We start from the raw sequence: 13,548 nt of genomic DNA, 5'->3' as shown, positions 1-13,548 counted from the left end.
CAACTATGTATTTTGCTAAAAGTTATACTAAATGTGCAAATATGGTGACTGCATTTGAAATTTAGAGGCAGTAGATACCACAGTAGATTGGATTGAAGGAGGAGACTTAAATTGATTGTGAGCAGTTTTCTGAAGGATAAGGGAGTGTTCGAATAGGCTAGAGGCACAGTAAAATCATGAAGGTGGTAATGAGGGCAATAAGACATAAAGGTAGACATGAGGGACAGAAAGAAAAACCATGTGACTAGAACTGTAGTGAGAAAAATTTAACTGAATAGATGAAGTGTGATTATAAAAGAAAAGTGCAAACTTGACTTTATAGGCAGGGAAGAGTCACAGAGAATTTTTCCATAGAGGAATCACATTATGAAAGTAGTATCCTAGGAAGTTTTAATGGCACTGTGTAAAATATATTAGGAAAGGCAGAACTGAAGGCTAGAAGAACAACTGGAAGGCTATTGTAGTATATTTAAGTATGGGACAATGACAACTCAGATTAGAATGTTCACAATTGGACCAAAAAGAATGTAAGAAGATGTTTTGAATGAAGTAACAAACAGATGGTGGTAACAGTAACTCACTGGGTATAGGGGACTAGAGTAGATTTTGCCAATGCTTCAGATAGAGATTTGGATGTTCCCTGAAGAGTTGAGAAAGAGAAGAGAAAAGAAAAGCAGAGAGCAGGAAACTGAGTCTGTTTTTTTTGGGGGGGGACAGAGTCTTGCTTTCTTGCCCAGGCTAGAATGAGTGCCATGGCGTCAGCCTAGCTCACAGCAGCCTCAAACTCCTGGGTTCAAGTGATTCTGCTGCCTCAGCCTCCCAAGTAGCTGGGACTACAGGCATGCGCCACTATGCCCGTCTAATTTTTTCTATATATATTAGTTGGCCAATTAGTTTCTTTTTTTATTTTATAGTAGAGATGGGGTCTCGCTATTGCTTGGGCTGGTTTTGAACTCCTGACCTCAAGCAATCCATTCGCCTCGGCCTCCCAGAGTGCTAGGATTACAGGCATGAGCCACCGCGCCCAGCCAGGAAACTGAGTCTTGTTCCCTGGCTGACCCACTTCAGCCAGGGAACAAACATAGGCAAGAGGAAAAAAAACAAAATAAACAAAAGAGGCAGAAATGGTCAGGGAGGTCAGTAGGAAGAGCATCAAAACAAAGCATGGCTCTATTATCCCAAGGAAGCAGAATTTGAAGAAGCTAGGATAGGGGAGCTCGGAGTGGGGTCAGCAAGATAAGCGTCACAAAGGGCTGGAAGAAAATGCTCATTTTGGTCCATGGTCTCATTGAGCTCCTGATTTTGAAAGTCTAATAATCCTTGTTAGGTACCAGCAGAGGGCAATCTAAACATACACTATTTCTGTGTCAGAAACCAGAGGATCTTTGGCAATAGTTTATTATGTTCCATTTCAGGTGGAAAAACACTGAGAAACTAGACTGCAATGAGAGAAAGACATTTAGAATAGAGCACTTTGTGTGCAACAGAGAGAGCAGGGAATCTAAAATAAGATCCGAGTCTGAGTACTGACTTTAGGACTCATGCAACATTTAGCATATCCTTAACCTTTTTGAATTTCAGTTTCTACCTCTGTCAAGTAGGAATAATAATTCCTATTTCACCAAATAACCACTTTTGTCTCACAGAGCTCATGAATTACAGAATATTTCATTACCTAATCTAATTTTTTATCTAATGTAGGAATCTCTTCTACAGCATCCTGAATAGAGAGATGATCATTTTGTGCTAATTGACAATCAAAAGTGATGGTGAAGTTTATAATTTATGAGACATCTAATTTTATTGTTAGATAGTTATAGTGGTGAATAGTTTATGATGGGCTGAAATATGTTTCATTATAATTTCACTGTAGCTTCAACCATTTGATTCTAATTGGGCTCTCTCACATAACTTATGATGAGTCTCCTCCCTCTTCTGCATTATATTTTGTCAACTATTTGAATACAAACAACTGTTATGCCATTCCTTAGATCTTCTGCTGGCTAACTTGTTTTTCATGCATACTTCAAATGGTATTGTTTCTGTCATCCTCATCAGAATTCCTTGTATTTGTTTACTACTTTACTGATACTTTTTACACCCATTTTCTCATTTGATATACACAGTGTCTCCATGAGGTAAAAGTGGTACTAGGTGAAATAGATATTATTATTCCTGCTTTACAGAGATGGAAATAGGCACTCAAAGAAGTTAAAGAGATGCATGATAAAATCAAAGTCAGTACTCAAACTCAGATCTTATTCCAGGTTACTACCCTCTCTGTTGCACATGACCGCTGTTCTTGTTATGTTTCTCTGGCTGCAATCTAGTTTCTTAGTGTTTTTCCAATGATACCTGAAATTAAATAGGAAATTCCAGGCATAATCTATCTGGTGCAGTAGATAGTGTCTGTTTAGGATGTATATTTAATGGTGGTAAAATTGGAAATGTACCTAGTACTGTGAGTGATTTTTGTATTTTATTAATAGCAATGGACTAAGTTCTTCTTTTCCCCTTATTACCACTAGATCCAAGGCTCGTGACACTAAGGTATTGATAGAAGACACAGATGATGAAGCTAACACTTGAATTCTCTGAAGTCTAGATTAACATCATTGGTTTTCCTACTCTACAATTCTTTCCTCGACCAACGCAACCTCTAGTACCTTTCCAGCTGAAAACAGGAGAAAACACATAACACGTTTTCCGAGCTCTTCCAGATCGGATCCTATGGACTCCAAACAAGCTCACTGTGTTTCTTTTCTTTTCTTCTGGTTTAATTTTAATTTTCTATTTTTAAAACAAATATTTACTTCATTTTGCCAATCAGAGGATGTTTTAAGGAACAAAAACATAGTATCTTATGGATTGTTTACAATCACAAGGACACAGATACCTATCAAGATGAAGAACAGGCATTGCAAGGACCCTGTGGTGGGATGGTTCCGAGATGGCTCGGCTTCCACTAGGCCCGGTTTTGACTGGTTGAAACCGGACATTGGTTTTTAAATTTTTTGTCAGTTTATGTGGAGAATTTTTTCCTTTCCTTCATATCCAGCGCACAGGCACTGGCCGCACTTGCAGGAAAAGTGCAACTTAGAGCAGTACCTTCATTCATGAAGCTACTTTTTAATTTGATGTAACTTTTCTTATTTTGGGGAGGGTTGCTGGGTGGGTGGGAAATATGATGTATTTGTTACATATAGTTTTCTCATTATTTATGAAACTTAACCATAAGAGAATGATATGGCTCCTGTGCAATGAAGGTGGTGTCAGTGAAAGAAGACAGGGGAAGCTAATGTTGGATGACATTTATGATGGTCAGTCCCACATACCTTTTTTGGGAGACAACTTGCACCAGTTTGACTTTTTCTTTTCTTTAATTTTAAGCCAAAGTTTTATTACTGACTTTTTAAGTTGCTGCTGCATTAGAGTCCTGAGCACATCTCTCATAACAAGGCATCCCCACACTTCTGTACCACCAGTTGAACTTCATAGAAGAAGTTCTGATGCTGTTTTAAGAAGTTTTTATGGAACAGATGTGGAATACATTTACCATATTTCAGCTGTAACAACTGAAGTTATGCCTTATTATGCTTCAGCATGTAGGGTAATTGTAGCATAATCTTTACTAACTCTGAATTAGAAGACAGCTGTTTCAGAAACTCTATACCCTCATTAGATAGTTCTTCTGAGCTCAACCACTTTAGCCAGGATGTGATCAAATTAAAAGTCTGTTGTGGGGAACCGTATTTTTGAGTGCATGGAACAAATTATCTTTCCTCTTTCACATTACACTGATACAAAAGACCATGGCAGCCATTTCTCCCAGCAGTTTTCAAGATGAACATTTAATTTCTTGCCTTCCCATGATAGAAAACCTGCTTTTAAAATTTTGGGGGTCTAAATTTGGTCATACATAAAAAGTATATTTCTTAGAAATTTCAGACTATTATGATCTGTCCACAATGTCCCTTTTCACTTGTTTGTCACATTTCTTCCTTGTGTTCCTTAATCATCCAAATAAGCCCCAAAACCATAGAGATTTTACTTTCTTGAATATGGTTGATATTAAATTTAACATTTCGTTATCCAACAAAATTAATATAAACTCCAGGAAAAAGATAAAGTGTGTTTCACTGCCCCCAACCCAGATGAAGATTTCAAAGTCAACATCAGCAGATTCATGAAAGTAAATTTACTTCTGTTGTTTTCAGCTTAATTATAGACAAATAAGTGGAAGGGCAGCTATTATCACTTGCTTAGTTTTAAAAACATGTGGTTACTGCCCTTTAATACACTCCTTTTGTCAGCAGCTCTTCTCCCATGTGTTACAAGTCTTTACTCATCCCTGTCATAATTGCGGTAGATTATACTGAAGTTACTGTTACTACCAAAATGTTATCAGTTAATTGACAGTTTCTTCCATCTTTATTCTGATAAACTTCCAAATTTGTTCCCTTTTCGAATCTGGTTTTTTTTTTTCCCCCTGAAAAAGTCATACAACTTGGAAGCTTCTATTGCTTTTTTTTATGTATTGGCAAGTGTGTCCCTTGGCCCAGAACTAAAGAGGAAACGTTTAATTATTGTTGGTTTTTGTTTGGGATTTTTTTTTTTTTTAGTTTAAATAAATTGAATCATTTATAATAATCAGTGGTAACAATTTAGTGACCCTTGGCAGATTAAAGGTTGCATTATTTATACTTTAGATTTTTTTTTCCTAACTATTCTGGGTTTTATACTTTAAAACTATGGGGGATATATCACTGGTCTGTCAAGAAATAGCAGTAATTATTACTGAGTTACATAAAGAAGTCCAGTGGACCAGTCATTTCTTGTGCAAATAAAATTGGTGATACTAATGCGTATCCAAAGCCATTTGAATTATCAACTTCATTCTCTTATTAGTGAATCTATATGATGGCACACATAAAATCCTATAGATGATTTCTGATATTTGAACTCCCCAGTGTTTTTACTTCAATGTATCCTATGGCCAGTTTGGTCTTTCTTCAACCGTTATGATTCTATACCCTAATCAGTATTATTTTTTCATACATAACACAATGATAGAATGTATTCCTTTTCTGATGCATTTGTCTGAATGGCATAGGATATTCAAAAATGAGGCTTATGTAACTTTGAGCTTGCCATGATAGATGCCTAAATATGTATTTAAACATACAGCGTTATGTTCTTCTTAAAGCTGTAAAGAGCAAAAAGGGCTTTTCCTCATTAAAAGAGTTTGATAGACAAAGTATACATTTAAATTTTTCCTTCAGAAAAGGCAATATATATTTTTCTCTCCTAAATTTTATATGTCCCAGCAGTTGTGAATGCTGTGTCCTGCCTAAAATTCTACTGGGGGCTCCTATGCACTGAAACTCTCAATAGAACTCTTAAAAATGAATATCACAGAGTCATTTTAAAGGAGCAGCAACCTAACCAAAGGTAAAATCTTCATCTAATTTTAGGTTTAGAAATTCTAGTTTTTTATTTGAGAATCACTCAATTTTTAATATCAGTTTAAATGCTCATCAAAGGAATGGGAAAAACATAAATAAAAGAATAAAATTCATTTTTCATTTTATGATAGTATAGAAAGCATTGATATGTATAGAGAAGTTTAGAAAACAAAAGTGGTTTATTTTCTATGCACAAATGAGCACCTATATTTAAGGCTGCCTATACCATTACAAAAGAATAATTGGTGATTTCATATCATACAGAAAGACAGTGAAATGATCAAAGATTAAATCGTCATTAATTAGTTTATGATGATAATGTTTAAGATTAGAAAGTAGTTGAAAACCCATGTACAACTTTTTTTTTCAGCCATTAGAATCATTCTGATGTCACGAGTCAGATGTCATGATTAAATGATAAAACTGCTTAACTTCAGATTCAGGAGCAATGGTAAGAGGAAAACGCCATTCACCTCAGCAGTAACCTCTATGAACCCTTTAAAGAAGGAAAGAGGGGCCTAGCCCCTAGGATCAATGATTTCCGAATATTCTAAACACAAGAGTTCTGCAATTTTAACTGAGCTTTTACCAGAAGTAACTCGTTGATACATGGTATCTTTCCATCATGGTTTGACCAGAGTATATTCTTAGTAACTAGAGAAAGCAATTCATCCATTTCTGAATAGGTGAACCAAGGCAGGGTAAAAACAAAGAAGTAACTAGTACTAAGTCTTACAGTTATCAGATTAACAGACTTTTAGTTGAAGAGAAATAAAATAATTTTGGAGATAACAAAGAAAAGCAAGGGGATGTTAGACCTTAGCAGCAGAAGCCAGTCAGGAAAGTATGTGAGTTTGGTAACACGGAGGTAATACCTCTCCATCTCTCTATTCAGTGGTTATTACATTTCTGGGAAAGACTTGCTTTTATTTTCCTACCGGTTTTCCTCTGTTACCTTACATTGTTCAGGAAATAGTTCTTTATACCTTGCATTGTTCAGGAAATAGTTCTTTATTCCTGAATGCAATTTTCTAAGCATTGACAAGAAAAATTTCTCATTTTAAGGAAAATAATTAAGGAAATAACTCATCCATGGCAGTATTTTATTCGGAAACTTGAGATTCTCTGAAGTGATTGCAGTTTATTTGTTAAACAAATTTTAGGTTATTACTGTTTTCTTTTAATAGGTTTGATGAAATTTGCCTCTCTCAAAAAAATAAATACTTCCTACCACATTACATATTTGGATCTTTTAATTAAGATAGCCTCTCAGATTTAAAAAGAAATCATGTTGAATCATAGCTCTGTCAACTACAAAATCACCATACTCTTCTCAAATCTAATAAGAAACCATTGTCATTACAGATAAGATCAATAGTGACCAGGTGAAGAGAATAGAAGTTCTGGTAGAACTTTTAAATAGGTTAGGTAAAGAACAAATCAAATTTATCTGCTTAGCTCATATTTTTTGATTGATCTCATTTTTCTTGCTTGTGATTATTAGCTAAGGCAAGGAGAGTTCAAGATTTTCTAAATTACTTAAATGCACATACATTTCTGCATTTCAGATGTCAGTCTTGATAGTAAATCTTAAAAACTCCCAACTTCCTGCATTGTATTTTAAGTCTACTGTATACAATGTCAAAGCACATGATAACCCGGGACAGAGTTGATTGTATTATAGTATAAGATATTTATGCTGGTCAGTGTTACAAGCCAACAATTTAACCAGCATTAACCATACTCTGCTCACAAATATGAAAAAGTAAAAGCATCTTACTAGGTTTAGAAGAGCTTAAGTTAAGCCATACAAGAAGTTTGCCTAGGAGTGGAGAGGAGCCTGCTGAGTGGTATGGCTTTTATGCCTTTCTTGTATGAATTGTCAAAACTCTGACATTGAGCTGAGCTGCCCCTTAAAAATAGCCTTCTAAAATATGTGTGCTTACTTATGGTAGAAGAGGAAGTGAGAGGGACAAGACGAGAGTTTCCCCCAAAGTGAGGAGAATCATTATACTAATTTTTAATTTTCAGTTGAAGCATGTATCCTTGTAGCAAACCTTTGCTTTATTTTATTATCAAATCAAATACCAGTTTTTATATGGTGCCATCAGCCTAGGAGGACAATCAAAATGACCTATTGTTTGCCTTGGATTCAGTATGTCTGCTATTTACACAGCCTCATCTTGTATAACTTCAAACCAGTTACTTGACTAAACGTCCACCATATTACCTTAGTGATCTTCCTATGCCCTTTCCTCTGTAGCACCATAAATCAGAGGGAAGACTGCAATACTGCTAGTAAGATGTGGACTTCTAAGAAAGAGCAAGGATTCTGTCTCACTGTCCTTTGATCATTATCTATGAAGTCCCTGCCTACAATTCACTGATTCTCCTATAGCAACACCAGCATGGTGGAAACAGGGAGAAAAATTGTGGAAAATCCCTAAAGATTGTTCATGACATTGTTCTTCTTTTGAACTATAAAGTAAAATTGTGAGCCATTCACATTTTCATTGCAAAAAGAACAAAACTCTTCAATTTTATCATATTGTGATGGTTAATTTCTTCCCATTTTTTGTATTAGCACAGAAGCTTGTATCAATGAAGAATATTTAGGAGGAGAATAGGGTGGAAAATGTATTTTTCTTTTCAAACCCTCTCCCACTACTTGTGTTTCCTTCACCCCTCCTCCCCCCACCACACTGTGTTGGTCAAATGATATTGTTCTATGAAACCCTGAGCTATAGTTGTCAAAAGTAACTATGGATTGTGATTAGTCTTCTGTGGGTGCTTCTTTCTTTCTCTCTTTTTTCTCCCTTGCTGTCTTTCTTACTCTCCACTCTGGTAAATGGAAAAGGTGACATCAAAGAATTGATGCTTGCTTGGACTCATGTTGTATCTGTGACTATGCTATTAGCTGTCTCCTTTTTCCTTATATGGGTAGAATTCTAATGGAGTTCCCTTCTTGATAAGTAGGTTAAATGCACAATGTGGTACTGTTTTATAGTTTGTAGATGGTTGTATAAAGCAAAAAGTTAATGTGGTTATGTGTTTTTAAAAGAAAATAAGTGATTGGTTACTAAACTCTGTCCTTTTTTCATTATTACAAGCTCTCTCTGTTTTCTAACAGTTTACTGACTCCTTTGTCACTGATGAATGGTTTGTGTGACTGTGTGTTTTTCTCTCTGGATTTTGTGGATTCCTGAACATGGTTGCCATTATGACTAACTTGTTTTGGGCAAACATTACAGTGGTGAAATTTTTAAACTATTCTACTAAATTAAAAAATAATCTTAAATAGCCTTTTTTCTTTAGGTAATACATGAGGTGTATGAACTCTAAAGCAATGTGATTGATGCAACAAGTTTTTTGTTTTTTGTTTTTTGTTTTTTTTTACTCACATAAAGTGTCTCAAGTATTAGGTGAAATGATATGTTGGAGGGCTGGACTCTTGTATTACTACATCCATGCCCTAAGTGGGACATAAGATGTTCTACAGAATTCCTGGATTAGTTATTACTCCTTATATCTGTCTTGGAAAAATTATAAAATTAACTGACCCTGAGATGAATATACCCAAAATGCAAAGAGAAAACTAAAAGCATTAAAGCCTTTTCATCATATTTTAATACCATAAACTCTGCTCTTACTATATATCTATGCGGACTAAACCAGAATATGATAATGTGGAGTTTCCAGGCGAAAGTCAAGATAGGATGTGAATATATATGAATCACTAGATACTGAACACCCCTTTCTATGACAACACGTACTCAATACATACTCAGCATTTGTATGGCTAAAGTATTACATATTTTCCAAATATACAGCATCTCAGAAATATGTGGATTAATGAATGAGTCATCTCAATTTGTTTATGAAGAAACAAAGACCTGGAGCAGCTGAGTGCATAATCCTAAATGGTTCTAGGAGGCCCTTCTTTTCTCTTTTATCTGCCCAGACATATCCAGAATCCTTGGACTTTAGTGACCTATGTCTTTATATGGATAGTTTTTATTAGATCTTTTTCTAAGGTATAAGAATAATGACTTATATTACCCTTTTTTAGAGAGAGAGAGAAAGAGAGAGAGAGAGAGAGAGAGATGAGGTCTCACTATGTAGCCTGGGCTGGCCTTGAATTCCTGGGCTCACTGATCCTCCCTCCTTAACCTCCCAAGTAGCTGGGACTATAGGCACGTGCCACCATGCCCAGCTTATACTTTTTGATTTATTTATTTTTCTAGTTTCCCACATTTTCCTTTAGGGGAATTGTGGAGTTCTTGTACTCTTAAAAAATTAGTATGTGTTTATTGAGCTCCTATCATGTACTAGCCATATTTTTTTTTTTAAGAGACAGAGTCTTGATATGTGTTTGCCCAGGCTGGTCTCAAACTCATGGCTTCAAGTGGTCCTTGCCTCAGCCTCCCAAGTAGCTGGGATTATATGTGTAATCCACTGCACCCAGCTCAGCCATGACTTTAAACTTAGTTGAAGTTGGCTTCATTATCATAAGTTTTGTGAAGAAAAAAAGAGAAAAGTGATAAAAATTATTTGTAAATTACCTACTTATCTGAAACCATTGCCCAAAAAACCTACTATCCTGTTACTAGGTATCAGTGCCCCAAGGTAAGCTGAGTTTTCTATCTCAAGCTAGGGATTACTCTTCACTCCTTCCCAGGCAGATAAAGCTTGTTATTCTGGTTACTTATTCATTGTTTTAAAAATCAAAGTATTAGATCTGTCAGGAGTTATTTCCTCAGAATTTTCTACTGCCAAAAACTGCCCTTCCAATCCATCTTACTCACTTAATCAGTAACAAACATATGAGCATCAAAGTTCAACCAATGTTTACCTTTATAAAATGAAGTTTTTACCCTAATTTAAATAAGTTTTATATTGACCACATAGCCAAATGGTTCTGATGGTACAGAACCATCTGCCTTACTCCACCTAGGGCAGCCCGATTGCTTCTTGTCTACCTCTGTGAATAGAATAACCAAAGTCCATGTATGATTTTTGGTGATAGATTCACTATGCTACTCTACTTCCATAAGGAGAAAACCAAGTAACTCAAGAGAAACAGGCAAGTAACAGAAGAAAAACAAGGAGAAGCAATATTAATTCCTAAATCCTTTGCCACTTTACTAAATTACAAATTATCATGTGTCATATATCGTAAATTTCACAGTATTTTATATTATTTGGTTGAAGTAAACAAATTTGCTTATTTGTGATTCCTTGATTCTTCTGAGTAGATGGGCCAGTAAAATTAGAAATTTCAGTTAATCAGGGTTTTTGTATCCCTTCCATAAGGGAATATACAAGCTATCAATACTTTGGAAACATCGGTTCCCCAAAGATTATTTCTGTCAACTATTGGATTGAAACATTTTTTTCTGCACTTTCATAGATATTTTAGAAAATTTTAGCTCCTTCCTGGCAGCCCTCATCAAAAGACTTGCCAGGCTGAATGTGTACCCTGCTGCCAACTATTGTGATTGTCATGTGACATGTCCTGGCTTCCTTCTATGTTAATGCCCTAGTCTTAACCAGTCTGGAACTCTAATGGTGACACAATTCAGGAGAGAGGAGATGTTCCTTTTCCAAGGGTACTAAAATGTTTGAAATGCCTAGTAAATAGTAGAGGCTTATTATTCGTTAAACTGGAAGGTAGCTTCAGGAGTCTATAAATAGATGAGTTGTTGAGTAAATTTAGGAGGTAGCTGGCTTTTTTGATCAACTGCTTTAGGAACTACGCTTCTTATTTGTACCTACTCAACTGGCAAACTCACTGGGCTCCACAGTGACTGTTGTGTGGAATCAGGTTGTGTGAAAACTTGATTCTGATGCTGTCTTCACCAATACCACGTTAGCAGATGCTGCTACTTTCTGTGAACTTTGTTTTGTTGCAGAGAACAGACCAGGTTCCCCAAGGGTACAATAATCATAGCTGACCCTCACTGGCCACTGCAAGCGAGGCATGTCTCACATCAGTGTCTGTCGTGTGGTGCCAGTCTCATTTATAGAGGAGAAAACCAAAGTGTTAGGTGCCTGGCCCTGGATAATGCAAGAATTACTGAACCTGGTATTGGGACCCAGATGGAACTAGCTCTGTAGCCCACATTGTTTCTGCTTTGAAAAAGAAAGGAGGGTGGAATTTTTTTTTCTGCTTAGCAGCCAAAACTAAGAAGTTACTTGTAGTGAATTACTGTTTCTTTCTAAAGTTATGCCTGGTCAAATCAGAATATAATCATTTTCAAAGAACACTCTCCCGCAAAATGCATATATAACCGTATGTTCCTCAACAAGCCTGGGTCCCACTGACTACTGCTTTCTGGGAATTTGTCCTCTGCCCCTCCAGGGAAGACAGCTCTTAGGAATGTTTAAAAAGTTAAACAATAACAGCTGGCTGATGTGGGCTCACGCCTGTAATCCCAGCACATTGGGAGGCTGGGGTGGAGAATCACTTGAGGCCAGGAGTTTGAGATAAGCCTGGGCAACATAGTGAGTCCCTTTCTCTTCAAAAAACTTAACAGTTAGCTGGGCGTGATGGCACATGCGTATCAGCATAGGCCAAAATACTCAAGAGGCTGGGATGGAAGGATTGCTTGAGCCCAGGAGTTTGAGGGTGCAGTGACCTGTGAGATCCCACTGCACTCCAGCCTGGGCAACAGAGCGAGACCCTGTCTCAAAGAAATAGGTAAATACATACTTACACAGCAAAACCCTGCCTCAAATAAATAAATAAACAGTAACAACAAACATTGCTCCTTATTGACTGCTTTTCACAGGAGGCTCTCCCTTGAGCCAGCCGCCATCTTTCCCTCAATCCTTATCCTCCCTCGCCTGCTCTTCCTTCCAGTTGCATGCTGGAGGAAGGCAAGCACTTGCACTGTATGAGGCATTTGAGATGTAGGGCGGAGGCAGTGGCTGCAGGGTGACAAGGTTGGATGGCTATTCTTAAGTGCCATCGATACCTACAGAAGGGTAGTGAACAGCTGAGGGCAAGCACCAGGCAATTAAAAGCCAGCTGTGGAAGCCAGAGGACCTCTTTGGTTGCATACAAAGAAGCTCTCATCTGCAGTGGGAGGAAACAGAAAGTGAAGACTAAGCCCAAGCCTTTATAGGGTCACAGAACTTGAGACAGTTGAATACAAAAACCAAGGCAGGTCTGTTATGCAAGGTCAGGGCCCTGATTGGGAAAACCCAACATGTGAGATGGCAATATCTGGTTGAAATCTCCCCTGCCCCTGCCAAAGATTCTTACTTCTCAAACCCCTCGGAATATTCTGAACCTATAGACACCCCCAATCCATGATGGAAGACATTAAAGAGGCCCTTCTTGTGCAAGACAACATGTACACCCCTCAGAGTGACTCAGTGGGGACATGCTGGGCTTGCTTAGGGAGAATAGGGACTGTTCACTAAAGGAACTGTAAGATGTAGTCAGCATGGACTGGCAGGAGCTGGAGGAGATTTGGAGGGTGCTTGAAAAGAGGACCAGAACGTGAGGTTGAATAGAGAACAACTTTTGACTTAGAGGAGTTCCCTTGAGATACCAAATTTAACTCCTAGCAAGGATCCCAGGAGTTGGTGGAAACTTTCTGCTAGTATGGCTCCTACAAACCTGGAAAATGATGGCTCATGTTGAAAAATTTGAAATTCCAGAATTGCCATGGCAGATAGTGGAAGGAAAGAGAGGGAGAGAGGGGGACAGAGAGCATCCATATTGTAGGAAGGCAGGTAGGGGAATAGTGACTATTGCCACATTCATTGCCTCTCCTCCCCATTTTTGTTTAATTGACCAGTCTGGACAATGAAGAAATTGGATAGTTTGGCGACAGTCACTGTAGACCATCACAAGCTCAGTCAAGTAGTCCTGATTGCAGGTAGAATGCCAGATGTGGTATTATGTCTTCATTAGACCAGATCAATACTGCAAGTAAATGAGCATTGATTTGGTGCAGGCATTTTCTTTTCCAATCAAAACAGGATCAGAAACAGTTCACATTTTCATAGAAATGACAATATACATTAACAGTTTTGTTTCAAGGCCATGCTAAGTCCAAGGAGATCCGAACAA

At 37.3% G+C, this 13,548-nt stretch overlaps 1 protein-coding gene across 1 annotated transcript in view; it reads left to right on the top strand.

The window, feature by feature from the left end:
- Nucleotides 1-12,227, top strand: part of XPR1 (xenotropic and polytropic retrovirus receptor 1) — a 185,649-nt gene extending 173,422 nt beyond the window's left edge. Inside the window, exon 15 of the mRNA XM_012735368.2 lies at nt 2,529-12,227. Within this exon, the coding sequence (XP_012590822.1) occupies nt 2,529-2,589 (61 nt within the window). The 3' untranslated portion in view covers nt 2,590-12,227. The remainder of the gene's footprint in view (nt 1-2,528) is intronic.
- Nucleotides 12,228-13,548: the final 1,321 nt, after the last annotated feature.

Source organism: Microcebus murinus, chromosome 23 (genome assembly GCF_040939455.1).
Source record: "Microcebus murinus isolate Inina chromosome 23, M.murinus_Inina_mat1.0, whole genome shotgun sequence".
NCBI lineage: Eukaryota > Metazoa > Chordata > Mammalia > Primates > Cheirogaleidae > Microcebus > Microcebus murinus.
This window is presented reverse-complemented; position numbering and strand designations above follow the sequence as displayed.